Source organism: Saccostrea cucullata, unplaced genomic scaffold (genome assembly GCF_032062105.1).
Source record: "Saccostrea cucullata isolate Sc308-1 unplaced genomic scaffold, CSIRO_AGI_Scuc_v1 ctg381, whole genome shotgun sequence".
NCBI lineage: Eukaryota > Metazoa > Mollusca > Bivalvia > Ostreida > Ostreidae > Saccostrea > Saccostrea cuccullata.
In genome coordinates, this window is record NW_026925537.1 from 16,372 (window position 1) to 41,525 (window position 25,154).

A 25,154-nucleotide genomic window follows, 5' to 3' on the forward strand; every position below is an offset into this window, starting at 1 on the left:
TATGGTTCTTTTAAAATGTTCTTTTATATTTCAATGGGGAAAAAATCACCCCCTTTTGCGGTCCCTTTCCCACTGGAGCAAGATTTGGCGAAATTACATGTAGAAACTTCACTACCTCAGGAAGTTTTCAATGTTTATCGTTTCCATCCCAGTGGTCCTTTATTTTGTATTTTATGACCCTCCCCGTATTTGATTTTTTTGGATTATCTCATCCTCGAAGTGGTACTTTGCTCTTTGTTCGAACAATTTGGAATCCTTTTTACCCGTCTCAAAATGAAGCTAGAAGTTGAAACCTTTTTGTGCAATAAATGATTAGTATCATAATACAAAGACTTGAAGGAGATCTGGAATGATTTATTAAAAAGAAAAAAATTCTCTCAAAGTGAACCATGTCACATTAATGTACAAATTAATGTACAAATGTATGTTAATGACTGAAAAATAGACATAATGGGAGCATGAAGAGGGTGTGTCTAAATCTGTGTTAGGTACCTTGTATGCAAAACATGATAACAGAGAAATATTTTTTTTCTTTTGTAGAGATTTTTTTTTTGGAAGGGTAGAAATAACCCCATTTCCATAATATATAAAGCGTAATCGAACTTGTATATCAAATTCAGTGTACAAGGACTGTTCACAGCGACACATTTACTCTGAAGTCTTAGATCACTTTGAAAATTTTAATGAAAATTTGCAATAATAATAATAATTATGCATGCAACATTTAAAATGTATGCTTTTTAAAAAAATACGTTTCAGGTAGATTTTATTTAATTTCGTTAAAGGGTTTGTAAAAATTTTTTTTTTGTTTTTGATGAGCATGCAGTAATACATTGGTTAGGTGTCTCATAAAACTTGGTCTGCCAATGAAATTTTATCTGCATTGGAAGCATGGAAGCACAAAAGTTAATTACTAGGGAACGTTTGAAGGTACATATAATGTAACCTCAAGCTAATTTCATGAATTATAAAGAGAAACTAGAGGTTACAGTCAAGAATAATCAACTTATCTGTAAAATTGTGGTTTGGATAAGGTTATCTATTCAATAGTCTTTTAGATGCATGTGGCCTATGACAAATCCATATGCATTGCAGGATCAATTATGATTAATACATCATATATTTGAAAGAGAAATACTTTATAAGAATAAGCTGCTTGAACTTTTATCCTTTGCTTTCATTTGCTGTGTAGGTTACCTGCAGCATTTAAAATATGCTTCAAAACTTGCATATAACCTTTATGCAAGTTTTTGCTTTTAACAATTAAAAATTTTTGGAGCAATCTAGAGGGAAGCACCAAGGTGAAATGTAACAATTTCTAAATTCCATGGTAATATACTGAGAAGTACATCAATTATCCTTCAGAATCCTGTATTTATTGTCATCTTCTGGGAAAAAATCCAAGATCTCATTCCCTATAAATTTAATAATCAATTAATATTTATGACAATAACTAAAGCACCATTTTAAAATTTATCTTTGATAACAATGTCATGCTAAACAGGTGTCAAAAATCTGATAACGAACTCCCATCTGGGTATTGTAGGATTTTACACAACATTCAAACCAAGGGCAGTCACTCTTGTCAGGATCACAGATAGCATTTAGACAGTTTTCTATCACAGTACACAAAGCTGATTCTGTCAGCATTTCCACTGGAGTTATATCCTGGAAAAAAGTCACCTGTAAAAAAAAGAGAATAACTGCTTAGTTAATCAAATTTTTTCAACTTCTTATTTTTCTTGAGATAGGTGTTTGGTACATGTATATATGAACATGGCAGATTTTATATGAATGCTAGTATTGCCTGATATACTTATATGCTAATAAAAATATACTTGAGAATGACATTTTTTTGCAAGAAGAACATCCTGAGTATTAACACTCAAATATTTAAATGTTCTCATCACTGAAAAGGTGATATTCAGTTAGAAATCTTTGCCCTACTGTGGAACCATTTAAATTGGGAGGGGGGGGGTTTCAATGTTCGTTGATAAGCAAAATTTGACCTGTTCATAGGGACATAATTTTGTGGGTCACTCTTAAATTTGAAGGTTCAGTGAATCAATATGTTAACATAACAAGAGGCCCATGGGCCACATGGCTCACCTCAGAAGCTTTGACCATGCTATTCTTAACCAGATTTCCCCCTTGTAATACCTATTGTGACCCAATCATATCCCACGGGTCATAATTAGGACAATTTAAAATCTACACTATCACAGGATGCTTCCACATAAGTTTCAGCTTTTCTGGCGAAGTAGTTCTTGAGAAGAAGATTGTTAAAGTTTTTTTCCTATATACTTCTAGGTAAAACTTTGATACCCTATTGTGGCCCAACCCAACCCCCGGGGTCAAAATTTGAAAAATTTAGAATTTACACTACCCCAGGATACTTCCACATAAGTTTCAGCTTTTCTGGCCAAGTGGTTCTCGAGAAGATTTTTAATGTACCCAACCTATTTTTTTTCTTGATTATCTCCCCTTGTGAGAAGTCCTGGCCCTTCATTTTAAGAATTTAAATTCCCCTTCACCCAAGAATGCTTTGTACCAAGTTTGGTTAAATTTGGCCAAGTGGTTCTTGATAAGAAGTCGAAAATGTGAAAAGTTTACAGACAGATGAACGACAGACAAAATGTGATCAGAAGAGCTCACTTAAGCCTTCAGCTCTGGGGCCGTTTTACAAAAGAACTTACGACTAAGACCAAAAACTTTAGATGTTTGTAAAATTTTGCAAAATTAATCATTCTCTTTGAAATTTTTTCTGTAAAAATATCTTTCCACATTCCTTTAAAAAAGTTTAAAATAATTTTCGATATAAAGTTAATTAAAAAGTTATGTGAAGAATTAAATTTGTTGGTCGTAAGTCCTTTTGTAAAACGGGCCCCAGGTGACCTAATTAACGTTTGTGGGGATGTTGTGGGGATGTAAATTCGTTGGTATGGGTGACCCACAAAATCCATGAACAATGATCCCCCACAAACAGTGATTAGGATAAGCTAGGGAGTAAATGTGACAATGGCACACTCCAAGTCAGTGTCAATGTGACATTTCAAAATTCAATGCGCCAAACATACTTTTTAATGGGACATTTCCTAGTTACAAACTTGCAATTGATTAGTTGCTGTTAGAATTTCAGTTGACTTTACTTAATTGAAATTGTCAAATTATTGAATGATGACATTAAAAGATACAAAATTAGTATATTTAAATTCTCAAGTGTCAGAAAATAAATAAACACTGCAATTTAATTTTAATTCTTTATTTTTTGTCTCCGATGTTTGACATCTTTAAAATGATTTAAAGCCTGGTTAAGATCTAAACTGCTTCCCTCTAATTCATGTTAAGTTTTCGTTTTGGTTTTTTCCTGCGAGACTACATCATCAGTCTTACCGTCAGATTCATCTCCATTTTGTTCTGTCAGCATGTTATACTTCTTCCGAGTCATTTTCTACCAATTTACTTGAATCCTGTTTGTTAAGATTGTTAAAATTAAGAAATGTCTGCCCTTTATCGATACGAGGTATTTTTTTATGCAGAATGCTGCACTCCTGAGTTTACGGTATTTCGTACGGGTTAGCCAATCAGAAAACACGTAACTGTTTGATTAGATACTGGAGAAAAGAAAGTCATAAGAACGCTTTAACTAAACGACATTAAATACTGTTTTTTTTCAAGCGTAAATTGACAGCGATTGTTGTGGGAAAGCTTGGGGGAAAGCTCAAAGTTTAAAAGTATGTAGTGCATGATTATATATGCGCCACGATGGCGCAGCGTTTTTAATTTTAATGTGACATTTTAAAATTTAATGCGACTATGGCGCAGGGCGCGTGCTTAACCCAATCACTGCACAAACAATGATGATTTTACAGTATTCCAAGATAGGAAACCACAATTACTTTAGGTGTGGAATATTTGGAGTTCCTGATGATTGCCAAAGTGGCAGTTTAATATAACATGAGTTTGAATTTTTGTTGCCAAGTATGTCAGGAAAAAAATCAGTTAAAATCATTAAGGTCAAAGTTAAAAACAATGGTGAGGTATCAGTTCATTTTCATAATTGATCATTGTTTGCTGCTTCTGATATTTTTCTAAAATTTGACTAAAAATCACTCTTTATGTGTATCTTTTGGTTGTTAATCACATTAGCATAGTGTTAGCTGCCATATTCGATCTCCAAGTGCATGTAAAAATGCTAATTTCAGAATTCATAAGGCGAGAATATCATTCTGTTGATTACTCAAAAAAAAAAAAGAATAAATCAAAAGAATGGTTTGTTTTCTGATTAGTGTTAAAGGTCAAAGAGGAGTCAGTCAAAAATGCAGATATAAAAAAAAAGTCTAGCCACATGGCAAATTAAATTGTCTTGTGTAATTTTGCTAGTTTCTCTAGGATGTTTATTGAATATGAACTATTCATGAATTGTTGATTTTTTTAAAAACCAGTTTCACTGGACATGGTAAAAATCTACTGCTGAGATTTATAATGCTCAAGAGGGTATAAAACAAACAAGACACTGCTTACTGCATCTTTCCTCCATAGGTTGACCAAGATCTCTCCTGTTTTATCTCTCAGCAAGAATCTCATCATAAAGATATACTCCAACTCAAACTGGGAATCTGAAATACATGATATACTCTAATTCAATTTGGGAATCTGGAAAAAAATAACAATATACTCTAACTCAAACTGGGAATCTGAAATATATAAATTCTTCAATGTAGAAAGTATGAACATTATTATTATTATCTATATTTATTTCATGCAAAATCTGAATCATATCATCACAATTGTGAATGAATGTGTTTAATACTTCAGACAGTTTTTTTTCTGCATGGGAACATTTAACACTATTTTGGTGCATGATCACAATATTTTCAAAGAAATTAAACATACTTAAAATAACCTAAAACACTATGCATTCCAAGAATTCCATGAAATGTTCCATTTGCAGTTTGAACACAAATTGTGTTCCATGGAATTTTAACCTTCTGGGAAACAGGAAGTCTGTGAGGCAATGCTCACTAGCAATACCTCTGCTCTGCTGAAAATATGCTTTCATGTGAATATACACAAGTTTACACACAGACACAGGGATAAATGAGAAATTGACTTCTGATCCACATAAAAATAAATCCCACCATATAGCATGCCTAAACAAAAAGTGTGCTAAAACATTTCAAGCAGTTGCCCTGAAAACTGTGTCAAGAGTTTGTTATGGACAGACAAACAGACCAGCATCAACACACATGGGTAAAACATTACAGCCCCACTCCATCAGAGTGAGTGTATAAAAGTGTGTTTCTATATTTTACATCTAAAATTAGTCTTACCTTTACTACAGACAGGACATAGGTAATGCTTTAATTGTCTTCCTCTTCTGCTAATTTTCAAGGTAGTTTTCCTAACAGTTATTGAAAATAACAGTAATTGCAACATTATCAGTCTTCTCAGGTTAATTTACTGTGGCAGTGCAACAATATAAATTATAGATATAAGAGAAAGAACAAGAATACAACTCACAAAATGCTATTATTTTTTAAACTTACCCATTTTCTTCTAAAGGGACATCACACCTGTAAAAAAAAAATGAATTTATAAAGGAAAATAATGGTTATACCAAAACATGTAACATTCCATGAACATAACGATATACCGCAAATGTATTGAATAGTGAAAGACCACAGATTAAATGTTTTATTTCAACAATCAACACTGGTAAAATGTAAATGTGTACTAGCCTCTAGGTGGGTTTGGGTAATTGTTTTTCATAGACACAAAATTACAGCCTTATAAACTATAAGAATATGTAACCTCTGTGATATGAATGAAGTAGAGGATGAACTTCACTTTCTTTTTAAATGTAATCTATATAAAATCTGTAGACAGGACTTTCTAAGAAATATTGGAATTTCAAATTTACATAATTATAATGATTTAAGTGTTCTCTCTAAATATCTGTTAACTCACTTCCCTCGTCAATCTGCAAATTTTATTTAAAAAGCCTATAATATAAGACAAATAAAAATCACACGCATGTAAACTGTAATGTATATAAATTGCTAAAAGTGACTTATAGGTCCGATGGGGCGGGTGTTGAACATAAATTATGTTTAATTGTATAATGTTTGTTAAAAATAACTGTATACACGTCACGATAATAAAATATTTACTTACTTACTTACTTACTACAGACACCTTAACCTTCCAAAACTATTATCATTTCCCATCAGGTTTTATTTTAGATCTTTTCATTGTACATGTAATATTCTTCTCAAAATGGACAAAAAGGCTACTTATAAAATATAGGTGAAAATTTTTGTTTTAGATACATGTACATTATGTTCTGTTTTTCATCTAAATACGAGTGTACACTAACATGTGTACATATACAGTAATGGCACTTTTATTTCACACTCCCTTAATTTTTTTCTTTTTCAAATGACAATATACATATACCAACAATATTTTAAAACAAAAATTAACTTTTCGGTTCAAAATGTAGATTTAGATTGCATTTGAGTAGAGTCATTGAAAAAATAAATAATAAAGTCTTACAAGTAGTTACACTCTGGGCAGTACAGTTTACAGATGTCTTCTGGTATGTTAAATCTTGGGAAGAAGTCTACAACTCTTGCCAGAATTCTGAATTTATAAGGCACGCTGTGTGAAAGTACATCCTTAATATTTGTACACTGGATATGAGGATGATTCAGAACAACTGTAAGGGAGAAAAAGCAGTTATTTAAATAGAAAACAATACTGGGGCATTTGCCTGACTAAATTTGTTTAAAAAAACAATAAACATGAACATTCCCAGAGCTATTGTAAATTCAGTGATGAGCTTAGTTCTGCATTTCCTAAACAAACCTGTTGATGTCTGCATCATGCATCTAGCCCAATTCTGTGACTGCTGCGAATTTGAGTGGTGGGTTTGTTCTCCTGTGAAACTCTTGTGGGGTTGTGATTGGTCTATACGGTCACATGATACCTCCATTGTCACTTCCTGAGCATTGTCAGAAGACAAGTTTATTGCTGGCTGACTGGTTGATATGTCATGGTTGCCATTAGGACTCCTACAGTTCCCTGAATTATCCACCACTTCTGTAACTTTCCTGGCAGCAGAATTGGAATGTTCTGAAGTTTCAGAATCTCCTCTTCTCCTGACCTCTGCTGTGACCTTCTCAAGTCTTTCTTTCAGTGTTTTGATTCCATCGAAATCATCTTTTATAACATGGACACCTCTACCGTACGCTGTGCCGCGGTGAATGACCAGCTCTATCATAGGTAACTCCGACATTTCTGGTCGGTTCTCAGCCGATACGAAGGTGGCAGCATGGAGGTTGTTTAACTTTATAAACTGTCCTGGCTGTTTGGTGTAATAAAAGGATTTTGAAAATGAAAAAAAGATGTTTAATTAATAATTTAAAAGCCTGTCATCTGAAAAAGACTGTGATATTAGCAAATTTATTAATAATTTGCCTAATAGTTCCAGGGAGACAGAGGTCCTCCAAAAATTTTAAATAAGAATTCTTACATGTGCACAACAAAAAATCATTTAAATACGTTAACATTGATATAGCTAATGTTTATGACCAGACCTTGATTTTTCTTGCAGTTTCATAATGATCATCATACAAGGCTACATCCAGTGCAAAATGTCCCGCTACGTCCAGCAAATCCTGCCTTTTATCAGCAGTGAACTCCCCTATGGAGACGTCAAATTCTCGTACAGGACTGTCAAGGAAGGATAACCTCGTTATTGAAATACTGCCCATTATGATTATAACTCCATGTCTTCAATATTTTTGGGTGAAAATATATTGTTTGATTCTGACATAGATGATTTTGTGTGGTTTTTTTTTTTTATAGCTTTTTCAATGTAATTTTATATCACAACTCTATAAGACTTTATAAAGAAAACTTTTGATTTAAAGGTCAAAGTTACAATCAGAAATTCAGGCAATGCAAAATAATGGTTTCCAGATGAATTCTTTTTTCCTTCAGCTTATCAATGCATTATTACATCATAACTCTTATTGACTTAAGAAAGACTCCTTTTTATTCTTATAGATTAAAAGGTCAGGGTGAAAAAATATATTTCTTGCAGAAAATGTTTTAGTGAAGATTACTCTAATTATGTTCCCCAAACGAAGTTGGGGAACATATTGTTTTTACTCTGTTTCTTATTATTAAGGTCTTCCGTCTTCACGGAAGACCTTATAGTGATTCTACTGTTTCTTATTATTATTATTATTATTCTTTTTTTTGACAAAATTTTGTGCAGGCGATTTCTCGGAAACTATTCAGCGGTTTTTCATGAAACTTTCACAAAATATGAGTTATAATATGAAGTTGTTACTTCCGATGCAAAATTTGGAAAATTCACTTCTGGTGCCATGTTATGGACATTTTCCTGATTTTAAAATGCAATTTTGTCGCCCCTTTTTATCGAAAACGGTTTAGGATATGAACTGGAGACTTCTTGGAGATGATAGATTATGACTTTGTGGTTTGCAGAATCACCTTTTCGTGCGTCGTCAGTACTTCCGGTTGTTACGAGATGCAAATTAAAAAAAATCGTATTTTCTAACTTTTTTGTTTTTCAGTATTTTTCATTTATTTTAAGCTTGTTTATAGAAACCCTTCTAATAATGCTTACTATATAATTTGTTTGAATGGTGATAAGACTAAACTCTATATATTAGCATTCAAAAATCTGAAGCGGGTCCAAAATGGCGGCTGTCTCTGTCAACGCCGACATTTCGCAATAGGTGTTTACGGAGGCAGCCGAGCATTTGTTTGAACGAAAGTAACATAAGAATAAATGAAAGGCAGAGGAATACTTGGATTGTCACGTCGTATTTATGTTGCAGTTCTGTGTCAAACTAACGTCTTCTATAATTGGTTTTGGCTGGTTTTCAAAGTAGAAAAAGAAAAGACTAAATGTGCAAATGAAATTCGATACCTAATATCTCTTGTGCATCGCCGAAAAACAGATCTTAAATCATACTTATAAGTAATGCTTTCTCAAAAAAGAATATCAATTAATTTTGTCAATATAAATATTAACCACTGTTTTTCCTATGCACACTTGTGTCATATTAAACTAATAAATTAGACAAAAATAAGAAAATGTTTTTTTTTAAAGATCGCTTCATGGAGTTTATTTTAGCATTCTTGTCTCAAAGACCTGATTCAAGTTATTGAGCATAAACGATATCGGATTCCTGACAGTCGTAGGGCGAGCCATGTTTTCCGGCGAAACGTTTCAACCTTTTTCGATTAACTATTCGGGATGGTTCACTTTGAGGATAAACAGGAAATTGAAAAAAATTCATAACCGTTTCACCGCTTTAGTGTTACATGCATATGTACAATATGGAATTTGTAAAATGTGTTAAACATACTTTCTAAACTTCGAATCTTAGGCTATAAGAACGTTCTTTTCATTTAATTTCATTAAAGCTATCACTCCTATTTAATAGAACATTCCAAAGAAAAGGGGCGAAGATTAACTCATGGCGTTTGGCGCTAAGATTTGAATAGTGACCCGCCTTTCATAATTTTAAGAGAGAAGCACTGTATCAATGAAATATACAAGTAGATTTAGAGTAGAGGTCCCGATAGCGTAATATTTAGTGCGTTGGAATTTCATGTGACGACGTTGGTTCAATCCCCCTTGTGTGCAAATCTTTTTTTTTTTTACTTTTCAAATTGATTTTACGTTTTCTTTCCGGAATCGGACGGAAGACCTCTCGTTGCTTGCAATGAGTTTCATCTAGTTAAGGTCTTCCGTTTCAGACGGAAGACCTTATAGTGATTCTACTGTTTCTTTTTATTATTATTATTATTATTATTTTTTTCCCCTTTTCTTTTTTCGACGATTTCTCAGAGATGACAGGACAGATTCTCATGAAATTTTCAGGGATAATACAGAGTGAAAATATCTTTCAAATGTAGTTTTCAGTTTTTCAAAAGTCACTTCCGGTCGTCAGCTATGTCCGATTTCCGTTTTTTTCAAAATAATTTTGTCTGAGTCATATCTCAGAAACGATAAGAGATAAAGACACGAAACTTATATGAGTAATAGATCTTGATAAGTAGGCGAGCCCATTTGGGTTAAGATTGTCCGGCGTTACTTCCGGTCGTCACAGGAAGTGATCAAAGAAATCGAAAATTTCAACTTTTCTTTCATGAAACTTTTTTTGCATCAGATTATAGCATCTTATTTGTAGTTTCGAAATATATCAGTCTCACCGGAAACAAAAACGACAACTTCCGGTTATAAGAGAAAAACTACATATTTTGAGTATTTTTCTTTCCCATAAATATTTGTTATAAATAAAGTATTTGTAATGATTTTTGGATATGTTATTCAGACTGCAAATTAGTTAGAATAATCTAACTGTGTCTCGGTACAGGCCCTCACCACAGTTAGAATACCACCCATATACTCGTAATGTAGCAAAAAATTGCAGAATCGCACCGAAACGATTTTGAAGAATATAAAATTATTTGCACTGGGAAAAACTACCAAAATAATCAAAACAAACCTTCTTGAGATTGCTTATGCCTTTCATCCCAAAAAATAATCCATATAAATACGAAAATCCAATTCATTTTCTCAACGTTTTTCTCTCGATTCAAATTACCTCCATGTTTACATTCGGAACTCTCTAGATTGTTCTTTGTAAATGCACTATGCGAGTTATCGCCCGTGTTTCTTTTGCTACATTATGAAAACACGGAACGAATTCTATCGTTAAACCGGGTCCGTAGGACAATATCATTTTAACGATAGAACATTCTATCTAACTGCAAATGTCTACAGTAACGTCAAATATCTTTGTAAAATTCACTTCCGGTCGCGTGATTTCCTGTCCTCAAAATGAGAAGTTATAATAGCTAGATCTCGTAAACGGAAAGAGATTAAGACACCAAACTTATACAAGTGGTAGATCTTGATTAGGAGGCGAGCCCATTTGGGGTAAGATCGTCCGCCGTCACTTCCGGTCGTCACAGGAAGTGATCAAAGAAATAAAAAAAATCAACTTTTCTTTTTTGAAACTTGTTTTGCATCACATTATAGCACCTTATTTGAAGTTTCGAAATGTATCAGTCCCAATGGAAACAAAATGACAACTTCCGGTTAAAAGAGGAAAACTACATAATTTGATTATCTTTCTTTCCCTTAAATTTTTTTTATAGTTAAAGTATTTGTAATGATTTTTAGATATGTTATTCAGACTGCAAATGTCTACAGTAATGTCTAATATCTCAGTAAAATTCACTTCCGGTCGCGTGACTTCCTGACCTCAATATCAGAAGTTATCATAACTGGATCTCGTAAACGGTAAGAGATTAAAACAACAAATTAATAGGGATGGTAGACCTTGAGGAGTAGACTACCGGTTGTCACAGGAAGTGATCAAATAAATCAAAATTTTAATTTTTTCTTAATGGAATCTTTCTTAGTATTACCTTATAGCATCTTACTTGTAGTTTCGAGATATGTAGTCCTACTGGAAAGAAAAATGACGACTTCCAATTATGAGAGAAAAATTGCATAAATTGAGTATCGTACTATCCCATAAATATCTTTTATAAGAAAGTATTTGAAATGATTTTGGGACATTTTATTCAGACTGCAAATGTCTAGAGTAACCTCAAATATCTTCTTTTAAAATTTACTTTCTTCAGGTCACGTGATTTCTTGTCCTCAAAATGAGACCTTTGACCCTTACTCAAAAAGTAATAAAGAAATATTTATTACCTTTATCTAGATTCAGCTTCAAGTGTTAATCTCAAGTTTACCTCTCTCTCTCTGATGACCTTGACCTTTGACCTTGATAAATGACCTTGACCTTTGACCCCATTGACCCAAAAGGTCACAATCAAGCTTAAGTATGTGGAGGTATTAACAACTCTCATTTTAACAAATGCTTATGAAATAACCCCCCCCCCCCTCCCGTCCCTTAAAAAAATCAATAGCAACATAGAAAAAACTTTTACCTCTGAAAAGACAACACAGATCGACATAAGATAAAGGATTTGAGTAGAAGAAACCTTAAAGAAAGTGTCCTAAGAGTTTTACGGTGAGTCTCTTGAGTATAATGAAATTCTACGGAATATCGCCAAAAACTGTATTTTTTTTTCTGTTTGAAATTTAAATTCTGATGGGCATAAAATGAATTAAAGCTTGCATTGGCTATTTCTTCATTTGTTGTTAATATCATTTGATTCTCCTGCTCTAATACGACATTTTAATACAAAGTATTCTAGCTTTCTTTGGTATGTAGAATTTATTTCAATTTTATTAAGATTTAATTTTAATTGAATGAATCTTGATTTCATTTGAAATTTGATTTTTTTTTTCTAGAATAACACAATCTTATAAGAAATAGCGACTTTCAGCATAGTAAAAAGCAATACACGTTGTTTCTTCCCTGTGTTTCCCATCTAAAATACCTATTTGGAATTTTATTTATGCTACATACAATGAATTTAATCCACACACATATTCCATACCTATTTCGGTCAGGATTGTTAAAATCCGAACCCGATTCTCTGTTTTCCTTTTCTGTAATTACAAACTGCCTTGCATCTCTCCCTCATGTTTCTCACATGGTCTTAAATAATTTATCGCCATTCATTTCAAACATAAAACAACTCAAATCGGATATTTTTCAAACATCTCTTTAATACATGTATAATGCACATATGATGCAGGTACACATGGGACATTTCACAACGTTTTCACTTACGCTTCCGTCTTGATGCGCAGATCAAATGCATGTTATTCATATTATTAGGTATATCATAATTTTAATCAGACCCTACCCCTTACATCTTAACTCGAAAACAATCTCATTCAAGCTGATATATGCACCTAGGAGCGTGCTAGAATGTTTTGAACGTGCTCTCTTTGCGTGATCATTGAAATCGTGGCTATCCCCGAGTCGACTCGTATAATCCAGGAAGTCTGTTTAGAGTATATTTAGACCAACTACATGTACGAGCCCGATCTAAAATCCTTGTAGAGAAATGAGAATTTTGCTGTTTAATTTATTTCTTTGCTTTTTTCTACTTTCTTCAGCCCAAATGATATTGAAATGCTTAAAAAGGTGGAAAGGCCGATAATTGTTCACTGAACAATTAGTCTACTAGTTTATGATATGTCTGTCTTTTTTAAAATAGAAAAAAAAACATTCTGCATACAGATTAATAGAGGAGAACGGAAGACCTTCTTTGTTGCTGTAGCAACAAGAGTTTCTAGTTATTATTATTAAGGTCTTCCGTCTTCACGGAAGACCTTATAGTGATTCTATTGTTTCTTATTAAGGTCTTCCGACTTCCTTCGGAAGACCTTATTGTTTTCCGTCGGTTTCCTATTATTATTATTATTATTATTATTCTTTTTTCATAGTTATGGCGATATCTCAGCTGTGACTGTACGGATTTCAAAGATTTTTACAGGAAAGATGCATCACATTAATATCTCCAGACGTGTTTTTCATTTTTTCAAAATTTGCTTCCATTCGCGATTTTTGGGGAAATTTGTATTTTTTAAATGGATTTTTGTACCCCAGTTTTCTCGAAAACGGCTAAAGATATGACATTGAAACTTATGGACATGAAAGAGCATCACATGTAAATGTGCCGAACGTCCTTCATTTTTTGTCGTTCCTACCTCCGGTCGCAAACGGAAGTGAATTCAAAAAGTCTCATTTTACAACTTTTTTGTTTTTCAATATTTTTCTTTCAGATTTACAGGGTTTATAGAGCGTTTTCAAAGATATTTATATATGTTTTCACTTTTTTCATGCGTGCGTTTATTGCAAAGATATGACAGAACCAAACTTTGTCTTACTGTCGCGGGTTCGAATCCCGCTCGGGGAGTTCCCCAAATTTTTTCTTTGTTTTTGTCTTTTTTCAGTTGCAAATTACTTTTCACTCTTTTAGAACATGTGTGGAAAATTTTTCCGATTTTTAAAAGCTATATTTGGATATATTTTGTGAAATACCTGGAACAATCACGATCTGTGTTGAGAAACTACTGTAAATGAACGTAAACGAAAAAATACATTATGGAATCTATTTCTTAGGTTGACGCAGACTAAATTGCAAAAGAGAAGTCGGTCGGAAGACCTGCTTGTTGCACCAGCAACAAGAACGCATCTAGTTATTATTATTATTCTTTTTTTTTAGACAAAATTTTGTGCAGGCGATTTCTCGTAAACTATTCGGTGGATTTCAATGAAAATTTCAGGAATTATAGGTCATTATATGAATTTTATATAAAATTCCGTTTGTTGGAAAATTCGGTACCAGTGCCAAGTTATGGGCAATTTCCTGATTTTAAAATGCAATTTTGTCTTCGAGTGTTCTCGAAAACGGCTAAAGATATTAACTGGAGACTTGTTAGAGATGATAGACCATGAGTTATAGATGTGCAATTTTGCCTTCGTTTGCGTCGTCAGTACTTCCGGTCGCTACAGGAAGTGAATTCAAAATGTACACATTTTCAACTTTTTTTGTTTTTCAATATTTTTCTTTGATATAATTAATAGTAATTAAGACCTTACTGGAAAGGCCTAATGTATAATTTATCTAAGAATTGATCAATCCACACACTAGATATTCGCATTTAAAAATCTGAAGCGTGTCCAAGATGGCGGCGGTCTCGGTAAACTCTGCCATTAAGCAAGTCGGGTTCTAGAAGGTCAGCTGAGCGTTTAGATGAACGAAACTTCTACCAAAAAGATTTATGAAACGTAAAGGATTCTTTTGATTGCTACATCGCAATTACGTTGCATTGAGTATACTTTTAACATGAGGTTTCCTCAAACTTCTATTGAAATCGCTTTTGTCTGCATCTCAAAGTAGAATACAACATGACTACAAGTGGAAATATGATGACTTCAGTCTTTTATTTTGCACCAGGGAAAACGTATCCTAAACCATGGTTATAATACTTTTCAAGAAACTTGCTTGACTTAATATTCACTATGTTTCTGAAGTATTACTTGACTTCTGTTTATTTTTCTTTACACAGGCTTGTGACATATTAAATGAATAGAAAAGACAAAAATAAGAAAAACATTTTTAAAAGATTGTTTATTAAAGGTTATATGAATATTCTTGTAATAAATGCAATTTATTGACATAAATAGTATCAGATTCCTTGACCGTGGGAGGGCGAGTGATTTTTTTTTTCAGTGAAACATTCCAGTCTTTTCATGAACGTGTAACTCATCTCCACTCTGGGGGTAAACAGGATACAAAATTCGTGGAAAATCTTACCGAATTCACAGCTTTATTGTTACTTGGCCGTATACGAAATTAAATTTGTATAATGAGATAAATATTCTCGTACTTTCTAACGCTCGAAATTCTGGTTATAAGAACATACATTTCTAATTTTCATTGAGGCTATCACATCCATTAAATAAATCAAACATTTCAAAGGAATAGCGTTAAGAACTACTTGTGACGTTTGGCACGAAATAATGCATCGTGACCCGACTTAGTAGTAGACAAATGGCGACAATAGTGCAGAAATATATAACATTGGCATGCCTTTATATGGAGTTGCATGAGATAAAAAGTTGAATACATATCGAAAAAAGGAAAGAAAACTGTATCATCTGTTCATCATTAATAGATTATCTATCCTAAAAATTACTGTTAAAATTCAAGTTACAAATTCCGATGTGATCATCTTGACAAAAGTTTGGCAAGCTGGCTGTCATTTTACAATTCCAAACTGAATTTTTTAAAAAAGTGTAATGTATGTTGGAATAAAAAAAAGCAATCTCGCGATATTCGAATGTTAAATTTGAAGCGGGTTCCCAAAGGTGTAATGGGTACCACAATGGATTTTCACGCTGGCGACCCGGATTCGATCCCCCGTGTGTCCGATTTTTAAAATCACTTTTTCAGTTTGATTTTACGTTGTTTTTTCTGAATCGAACGGAAGACCCCTCGTTGCCTCGTTGCTCGCAACGAGTTTCGTTTCTAGTTATTATTATTTTTCTTCTCGGGAAAATTTTGTCCGCGAATGATCTTGTAAAGTACACATCCGATTAAGGGGAAACCTTTTTAGGGTAAGTAGGCATGTTATGTAGATTTGCGGAATCAAGGTCATTTTCCGCGCACGTGCTTGCAAGAGCGCGCACGTGCAAAACTTGAAATGACCAATATATAATGGATGTAACAGTAACTTTTCTATTTTTAGACGAAATGTTTTGAAACTCATAATGTAAGGATATATGAGTAGTATGCACAAGATGACATGGTCAAAACAGCAAGATCGCACGAGCAAGCACGTGCGCTTCGCTCTGATTGGCTGAAACTAAAGTCTCAATATCTTTCTTGTTTTTTGATAAAATCATTTGAAATTTTGAACATAGTCATACATTAGGGAGATCTACAGCCCGTAATAAAAGAAATATCATGAAAGCATGTGCATGCACGTGTGCTTGCAAGAGCTCGCACGTGCAACACGAGAAATGTCCAATATAATTGATACAGACGTAACTATTTAAATTATTGATGATATGCTTTAAAACTCATATTAGAAGTATATTATAGAAGCATAGACAAGATGACGTGGTCAAAAAAGCAAGATCTCACGCGCATGCACGTGCGCTTCGCTCTGATTGGCTGAAACTAAAGTCTCAATATCTTTCTTGTTTTTTGACGAAATCCTTTGAAATTTTGAATATAGGCATGTATTAGGATATCCTACAATAAGATATATAGCAATTATTTTGAAAACGCGTGCATGCACGTGCGCTGCAATCTGATTGGTTGATGCTTTAAATAGCTATAATTCCCTTGGTTTTCAACCAAACAGGATGGGATTTGGAAATGGATAGATATAATGGACTTCTACAAGAAGACGTGGTCACCATGCACATGCATACACGTGCATGTACGTGCGCTGCAATCTGATTGGCTGAAACTTTGAACAGCTATAACTCCCTTGGTGTTCAACTAAACGGGGTGGGATTTAGAACATAGATAGATGTAATGGACTTCTACAAGAAAGTATGGTCACCATGCTCATGTGAGCACGTGCGTGCACGTGAAATGAGTAAAATAAAAAATACACTTGAATTAGCGTATTTTTTAATACGTTTGGATTTAATACTTTGATATTTAGTATATTAAAATCTATAGATTGTAAAGACAAGATTATATGGTCATTACGCACATGCATTCACGTGAGCATGCGTGCAATGCTAAAATTTGAATGAAATTGGTACACTTCTGGGTAAACGTTGTTAAAGTCTCAAATGCATAGAGTTTGTCTTATTTAATGAAGCTTATAGGGAATATGGCACCAAAAGGGAGTTGGGGAGCGTTTGGGGAACATCTGTAACGGTCCCCGTTACAATTAGCACTAGTTTTCTTTAAGATTTGCAATGAAATTTTATTTACAATGATCTTTTTTTTAAATGGATTTCATGTCAAGAAATCAAAGACCATAATCAGAAATTTACATATTGCATTGATACTATGTAATATGTACATGTAATTTCATTTCCTGGTGGCTTAATATTTGTGAAATTCATGGGTATCAAGCATCCACAAAGTCACAATCTCAATGATTTAATAATTAGGGTTCAAGGTTATCTTTCCTTTTGTAGATAAGAGTGAATGCATAAAATTATGTCCCTTCACACCTGTAAAATTTAGACAATCCAACAAAGTCTACAATAGTTTACAAATGCTAACTTTAGCACTCTGTAAGCTTTAAAGAAACTCAAGGTCTCAAATTTCTTTAAAAAGACCCTTATGACTTTAAGGCAAAAAGCTGAAAGGTCAAGGTTGACATTTATTTTTCTCCATCTGCTTTTTCTTCAAATTTTTCCTGAATTAGCAGACACAAAGTCTCCTGATTAGCCTGTTCTTTTTCGAAACTTCATGCTCTGTCTCATTTTTCTCCAAGGGATCTAACATTATTTTAGTTTATCAAGCAATATTTTGCCATAACCATGCTAACTTACACTTACTTCATTGGTTTGGTTCCATCCCATACACGTAACATAAAACCTACATTTTCCTCTAAAATGCATGTAGCCAGGACCTACAAATGTATTAGAGAAGAAATCATTGAACACATAAATATTTACTTGCATTTTGGAAGTGTTAGTTAACTCTCTTAATGAAAACAGGAGTGCAACAAATTGCTGCATTCAGTATAAAATAATCAGCTCTAAAAATTGTCCAATTTATATTACATGTACTAAACACTGATAATTTAATCCCTAATTTTTGAAAGAAAAAAAATTACAATAGGATACAGTTTATAAAACCTGTATTTTTCTCTTTTCTAAGAAGACTGGCAAACACTTTTTTCTTTTGTGCCAAGTTCTACAATAAAGACGATTAGCTTCTGCAATTGATTAAAATGACGAGAAATAAAAACATTACCTGACAATAGATATCATAATACTGTTGAGGTTTCATGTCTGCAAAGCAGGTTTTATTTGGATGCTGAATGTCGTTCAGTGTAGCCACCCAATCACGAAGTTCCTCAACCTGTAAAAATAAACAGCACAAAAATCATCAAATCAAGTTAACATGATTTTAGAGATTGTGAACTTTAATATATATGTTTCAAAATAACCATTTTATTGTTCTAGACTTTTCTCTTTATATCCTTCCTGTATAACTTTCTTTACTGAAGTAAATTTCTAATACACTGTAAACCAATCTCAAAAGATTCAAGATAACTAATATTGCAACAGTTTTTTTTTTCACTTAACAAACCTTCAGTTCATTTATGTGTAATTATAATTAGTAGAAGTAATTAGATATGTTGTACATGCTCTCTATCTATCAGATAGATGGAGGAACAGACACCAGGAAAAGAGATCCTATATTTTGCTTTGAAAAAATGGCAGACATAATATACTCAAGGCAGCATAAAACTTACCATCTTTTTGTCACTTTCTGTGAAGGTGAAGTTAGAGCTGGATGACACGGGCCTTAGGGGAGACTCCTTGTCTTCATCAAAAGCCAGCCAGGAAAATCCAGGTCCACTCTGGCCCTGAAGATCTCCATGGAACTGTGTAATCTTAATATATAAATAAACAGGGTCATTCAAAATTAATCAAACAGCCAGGTCATTCTAAAACATTCTCCATGAAATTGGATAATCTTAAAATTTAACTAGAAAACTGACCCGTCAGCAAGGGCCCCGCCATGGGGTGGAATTAAAAGGATGCAGCTTACAGAATGATTAAAAAATATATGAAGAAATAACCAACGGCAACTGTCAATTCTTAAAATTTTCAACATAATTCCTGACAAATATCCAAAAACCTGTAAATTAGATCCTTGTATATTTACATTAGGCAGTAAAGAACAACCTAACATTGAATGCATATGTAAACAATAATGAAGTTTATGTTAGTGTTATATAAAATGCCAGTCTTCAATGAATGCAAATACATGTATCATGAAGGCTTGACCTTAACTTCAAAACAAACAGCAGTTGCAGACAAAGGTTTTCATTAATCTTAAAATGACAGAAAAAGATAGGCCTACTAAATTTTCTTCAGCAGGCTAGATAATTAATCCCAAGGGATTAATTGTACCTCTCTCATCATTTTCTTCTAAAATTACAATAAGAACTTTTTCAGTATTAATATTAGAATGTTTTTTTTTAATCCAACTACCTTAAAAATTAATATTATTCTTGAATTTACATAAGGGAAAAAAAGTAAAAATAAAACATATGTCTTCTTTAATCTATTTCTTGTTTTTAGAATTCAATGAAATCATAACTCATTGTATAGGTATTTTAACCAAAATAAAGTACAGAGTTCCCGAAACTAGTCAAAAATCTGTCGGACAATTGTCCTGTAAATTTTTAAAATTCACCTGACAAATGTAAAATTTACCGGACATTAATTTTTTAGATAAAATAAAATCCACTTAAAAGTAATGCAAACAGTTAAAAAAATTCTTTAATTTATTCCTTTTCTCTCTCTCTATTTCCCATTCAGTTTGTCTTACCAGTTTGCCACTGTAGTCCATGATCAGGAAGACCTTAGGACATCTAAATGAAAAGTTAGCAAATACGTTTTTTTTTTTTTATTAATTCATTAAAATATTTTCTATTAGGCCTATGTATCTGGGGTTAGACGTCGCTGACAGTGTATGATGACCAGGGCTTCATCGTATAAAAATTATGTCCTTTCTGACATATTTTATTTTTAAAATAAAATCTGCAACATGACGTCTTTTGTTTGATTGTTTTACTTAAGAATGTATTATACAGAAATATGTACTAATAATATAAAAATATGCAAATTAATCATGAAAATGATGATTTTAAGTGACATTTTTGTCGTTTTATTACATGAAGTCAGCTAGTCCGCTTTTTTTAGAAACGGGGAAAAACGCGCTTGTATAAAATGCTAACAAATGCATGGGGAAAAAAATCCAAAAATTAGTTTTACATTTATAATTCTAATGAATTAATTTACAGAGAAAATAAAAATGGTAAGAAATTGTCTATAATCAAGCAGAAATAGCTGGCAACTTGGCTTGATCTTAACCATGTTAACCCTGCAAAGTTCGTCCTGCAAAACGAAAGTAAATTGCCACATTTTTTACTGTCAGAACTACAGAGTGTATATTAAGAAGGAAAAATATTTGTTTGACAGGGTTTTTTTCCAGACTTATGGAGAATATTATTTTATTATGTAGCCTTTTATAGTAGACATACACCGTCTACATTTAAACAAGAATGCACGAGAATAATCTGGCGCACCACTGACGTTTTTTTTTTTTTTGAAATTTCTTTGGCTTTGCACGCTGATTGAATCTTGAATTAAATGATTTTGTTAAAATTATGTGTCATTGTTATACAGTCTGTAAAAAAAACCGTCGGACATTTTGAACGATAAAATTTAAATTTTACCGGTCCCATTCAAAATTTACCGGGGATCCCCGGTGGACCGGTGCGTTTCGGGAACTCTGAAAGTATAAACATTTATATCTAAATCCACATTTCAGAGTGTTCAAATTGACTGAACTTCAAAACAAACTTCATTTGCAGACAGGGGTTGTAATTAATCTCAATGTGACAGATAAAGATAATGCTTTGGATTTTCTTCAGGAGGAAAGCTAATTAATCCCAAGGGACTCATAGCAGCATTCAGTCTACAATGGAAACATCTTCAGCACTTATCTCTCTTTGCCAAGGCATTCTTGTATAAAGTTAAAGAATATACCCCACCACCCCAGCTCCAAACCAGGAGACAGAGAAACAAACTTAGCATCAAAATATGTCTTTCTGCCTATTGAACTACCATACCAAATTTGATCTTAATTGGGCAACCATAAAAAAAGTTATTAAGAAAAAACAGAAAATTTGTGGACGGAAGAATGACAGACGGACAGACGGACAGACAGAGTGATTACTATAGGGCACCCGCAAATCCTTGCGGGGCCCTAATAAAATAGGGTCATTTGTAACTAATCAAACAGCTAATCATTCTAAAACATATACATGTACCTTAAATCAACACTGATTAAATGACATGATTGTACACTTACACTACCATAAAACCAAATAACGTTGATTAAAACCTCTACGCATTTAATTTATGACAATTAAGCAATTACATGTAAATATTTTGGAGGTTTTCTTTTCATTTGAAATGACTTCAACGAGTTTTTAACTATGTAAAACTAAAAGAACTGAAAACATAATACAAGTATGTTAACTCATTTTTCCATTATCTATCAAAGCAGCTGAGCAACCCTACCTATGTAAAGGGCATTGTCAAAGTATGGTTACCCAGAGAAAAATATATTTAAGAAAGAAAATCGAAATATTAATAACTTTTGCATACCTTCAGGCGATGCAGCCTTACAATTTTACCAATATCAAGGAAAGGCAAGCTATTTTTCTCTCTGTTGAACAACAGACATTTCAACTTTTGATCATTCTCATGCAGTGATGGATCTATGATGCTTAAGACCATACTATAATCTGAAAAGATATCAACTTTTTAGTTTGAAATATCTGATGTTTCCCAGGCTTTTTTTTATGATTTTAAAATATTTTACATGCCAGGAAAAGTCAGAACCAGCAGCATTACTATCAACTTTTATGTGCCACATGCATTAACATTTTGACAAATATCTGAAAAAGTTAACTTAGATGGGTGTGGGGGGAGGGGGGTTAACATTTTCTGCATGGCTAGACATAATAAAGGCTATTGAAAATTTGGGCTTAGCCCCAAAACTATTTGAATGTTTCAAATTGCTTCTGTCAGAGGCTCATGTTTCAATCCAATTGAACAGTTAATAGCTCAACAGACTAACATGTAAGAACAGAGGAAATTTGGAATTAAATCTGTATATATGTCAAGCAAATTTTTGTGTGAAACCTTCCAAGAATTCCTTTGCTTCCCAACACCCTTTGGGCGAATAGATAAAACATAGAGCATAAAAGGCTTTCAGCTTGTAGAAATCTTTAAAAGAAACAAAAAATAACTCTGCAATGTCTTTCAACAAAAATTGCACTAGGTCTATAGTTTCAACTAGATGCTCGGCTGTTTCTGTGAATCCTGACGAGCTCTCGTAGGATGTCACAGTCTAGATGTGTCATGCGACGTGACGTTTTTCGCTTTGAAGTGGTAGATCAACGTTTCTGGTGTATTTTTGAAGGTAAAACTACAAGTGCCCTCATCCCAACGGTTTAGTATTACTATTAACATGAATATTGCAATTGCTAATTCATGTATATTGCGAAGTTATCTTGGATCCCCAAGTATATGAATTGAATGAATGCCTTATACGGATATGACGAATTATGGATATAGTGAAGTAATTTCATAGGTCCCTGTTACTTCATTATAACGGAGTTTTAGTGTATTGACCAAACAAATCATCTGAGAATGCATACTACGTAAGTACATACATGCCAACTTTCCCGATTTAGGCGGGATCCTCCCGATTTTACCCTTTCATCCCGCCTTCCCGATCGGGAAAGCAAAATTGCCCTTATTTCCCGATTTGAAAAAAAAATCACCAAAATTTCCGATTTTAAAAGTAATTCCCTACCGCTGAATTTTGACAATCGGGATAACAATGTCAGACTTGTTTATTCAATGCACACAGATAAGTTTCATTGTTTATTTAACCAGATGTTAATTAGGCCTAGACACAGGAAATCACTTCACGCTTGAACGCACGAAGTTGTCCACTGGAGCAAGAAGCTTATAGCTTGGGGCAATTAGGGATATATCTTGTTAGTTTTAAAGGGTATGCAAGGTGAAACACATAGATTAACAAGATAGTTGTTTGTCATTTTATTAAAAATATAAATTAAAGACAATAAAATGCAAATCAAACAATAAAAACGGAATCCAAAGAGATCGTTTTTTGAAAACGAAAGTAGAAAACTAATAAAACATAGCTGCTGATTTTATCTACCTATAATGAAAAAAATGAAAAATATTGTAAAGTTTGCCAGTTAAAATATTATTAAAAAATTAAGATGAAACAATCAAGTGTATGTCAATTAGAATTTCTTTTCCCTCCCTTCTCCCAAAAGTAATATGTTAGGTAGATCTATGTGCATGACTTAAGGAAATACCCACATGGCACCATCAAGCCTGACAAATTTCATGACTATAAAAAAAAAAATAATTCTGTTTTGGATAGGTGGTATAAATTTCTGTAAATTTAATATCTTATTAAATTTCTAATTAATTGAAATATAAATAAAAAAATGTTTCTAGAAACAGGACTTTACAGTATCAACACCTCATTTATTTTTAGCCTTTGAAAAAAATGATTTTAAAGTTGTACAATTTTCAATTTTTCACTAAATTCTGTCCTGGTAGAAAAAAAGTTGTTTATATATATGTAACTAAATACCCCTTCTTTAGTGAGAGAGGCACCAGTATTTTAGCAAAAATATTTCAATTTTGGAAAGAAAAACATTTTTTGTGGTAAATTAATCCTTGAGTTTTATTGATAAGTGATATCAATATTATAAATAAAAAAAAATCATTTCATAATCATTTAATTTCACGACAAAATGTCGCGAATTTAAAGCTTTGAAAATTGTCGTCACGCGCTAAATCCCCCATGGGAATTTTCAAAAGTTGGCATGTATGTAAGTAAGGCTTGCTATGGATGCGAGATCTACTACAAGCCCTATGCTAAGGTACCAACTTTGCACTGAATTTACCATATTAATGGTAAATTCAATATGTACTTATTGTAACAAGAAAAGCATTGTTTTTATTTTTGAGAAAATTCAGAAATAATATAAAATCCTTTACATTTTTCAATGGTGAACCAAGTTATGAGGTACTTCATCATGTTCAGTGAAACAGATCAGTAAATTTATACCTGATCCTCGCGTTTTCGTTGGCGGTCTGGCAAATTTAACAACACCAAACACGTTGACAATACTGTTTGCTTGTAGGTCAGCAAGCTTTGTGTACGTGTATTCTGCTGTCTTTTGCTTTTTACTTGCCATCTTTCAATCAGTGCAACGTCAGGGATCATACACCTGTAAAGAATTCCATAGGCCATATGAACAGAGTGACACGAATTCTGTGTAGGCTTTTGACTAAAAATACACAGATCTCTTGAATTTATGTTGTTTATTGTCACTAGTCATCGCTGAAGACTGCAGATTCTTAGACTTAGTTTGTCAAACCAAATCAGTCAAATATGGCGGGTAATATCTTTGTCAACGTCTTTAACACGCTTGAAAAAAAAAAATTCCACCCGTTCCAGGAACTATTCGGCAGTCAAGAAAAAAGGATATAGTGCAATTTTTTAAAGGCCAATATAAGTCCTAGTCAAATTCTAGCTATAAATCTAATAATTGTATAAAAAAACAAATTGATTGATTGGAGCTACATGAATGAACTTTTATATTTCACAGATACATGTATTCCTTTTGATAAGACCTTTCTTTTGGGTACCACCATTTGACCTCTTGGTCTTGACCATATGGAGTTTTACCAAAAAGATATCAACATTAACCTTGGCCAAAACTTTTGAACAGTTGAACCAAGGGTTTTCATACTTCACATAGGTACAGTTGTTTGACCAGTTCCGAATAAGAAACAGATTCGGCGGTGCTATAAATATATACG

General features: G+C 33.0%; 1 protein-coding gene across 1 annotated transcript; it reads right to left on the minus strand.

Annotated features, from left to right (window-relative positions):
* Window positions 1–1,304: 1,304 nt before the first annotated feature.
* LOC134269149 (protection of telomeres protein 1-like) lies at window positions 1,305–24,673 on the minus strand. Its single transcript, XM_062751370.1, has 12 exons — window positions 24,397–24,673; window positions 21,882–22,021; window positions 18,950–19,090; window positions 18,445–18,552; window positions 18,024–18,097; window positions 7,602–7,737; window positions 6,871–7,369; window positions 6,559–6,721; window positions 5,550–5,576; window positions 5,334–5,404; window positions 4,525–4,619; window positions 1,305–1,683 (listed from the first exon to the last, which is right to left on the minus strand). The coding sequence occupies exons 1-12, from the start codon at window positions 24,524–24,526 to the stop codon at window positions 1,492–1,494; spliced, it is 1,776 nt and encodes a 591-aa protein (XP_062607354.1). The 5' UTR covers window positions 24,527–24,673; the 3' UTR covers window positions 1,305–1,491.
* Window positions 24,674–25,154: the final 481 nt, after the last annotated feature.

Bases quoted from the DNA above. Each gene is read 5' to 3' on its own strand.
- LOC134269149 (XM_062751370.1), bottom strand. From the start codon at position 24,526: ATGGCAAGTAAAAAGCAAAAGACAGCAGAATACACGTACACAAAGCTT. The intron at 18,098-18,444 runs GTAATGTTTTTA...ATACATTTGTAG, and splicing joins ATTATGATATCTATTGTCAG to GTCCTGGCTACATGCATTTT. The intron at 7,738-18,023 runs GTAAGTGTAAGT...CTTCCTTGACAG, and splicing joins GATGGAACCAAACCAATGAA to TCCTGTACGAGAATTTGACG.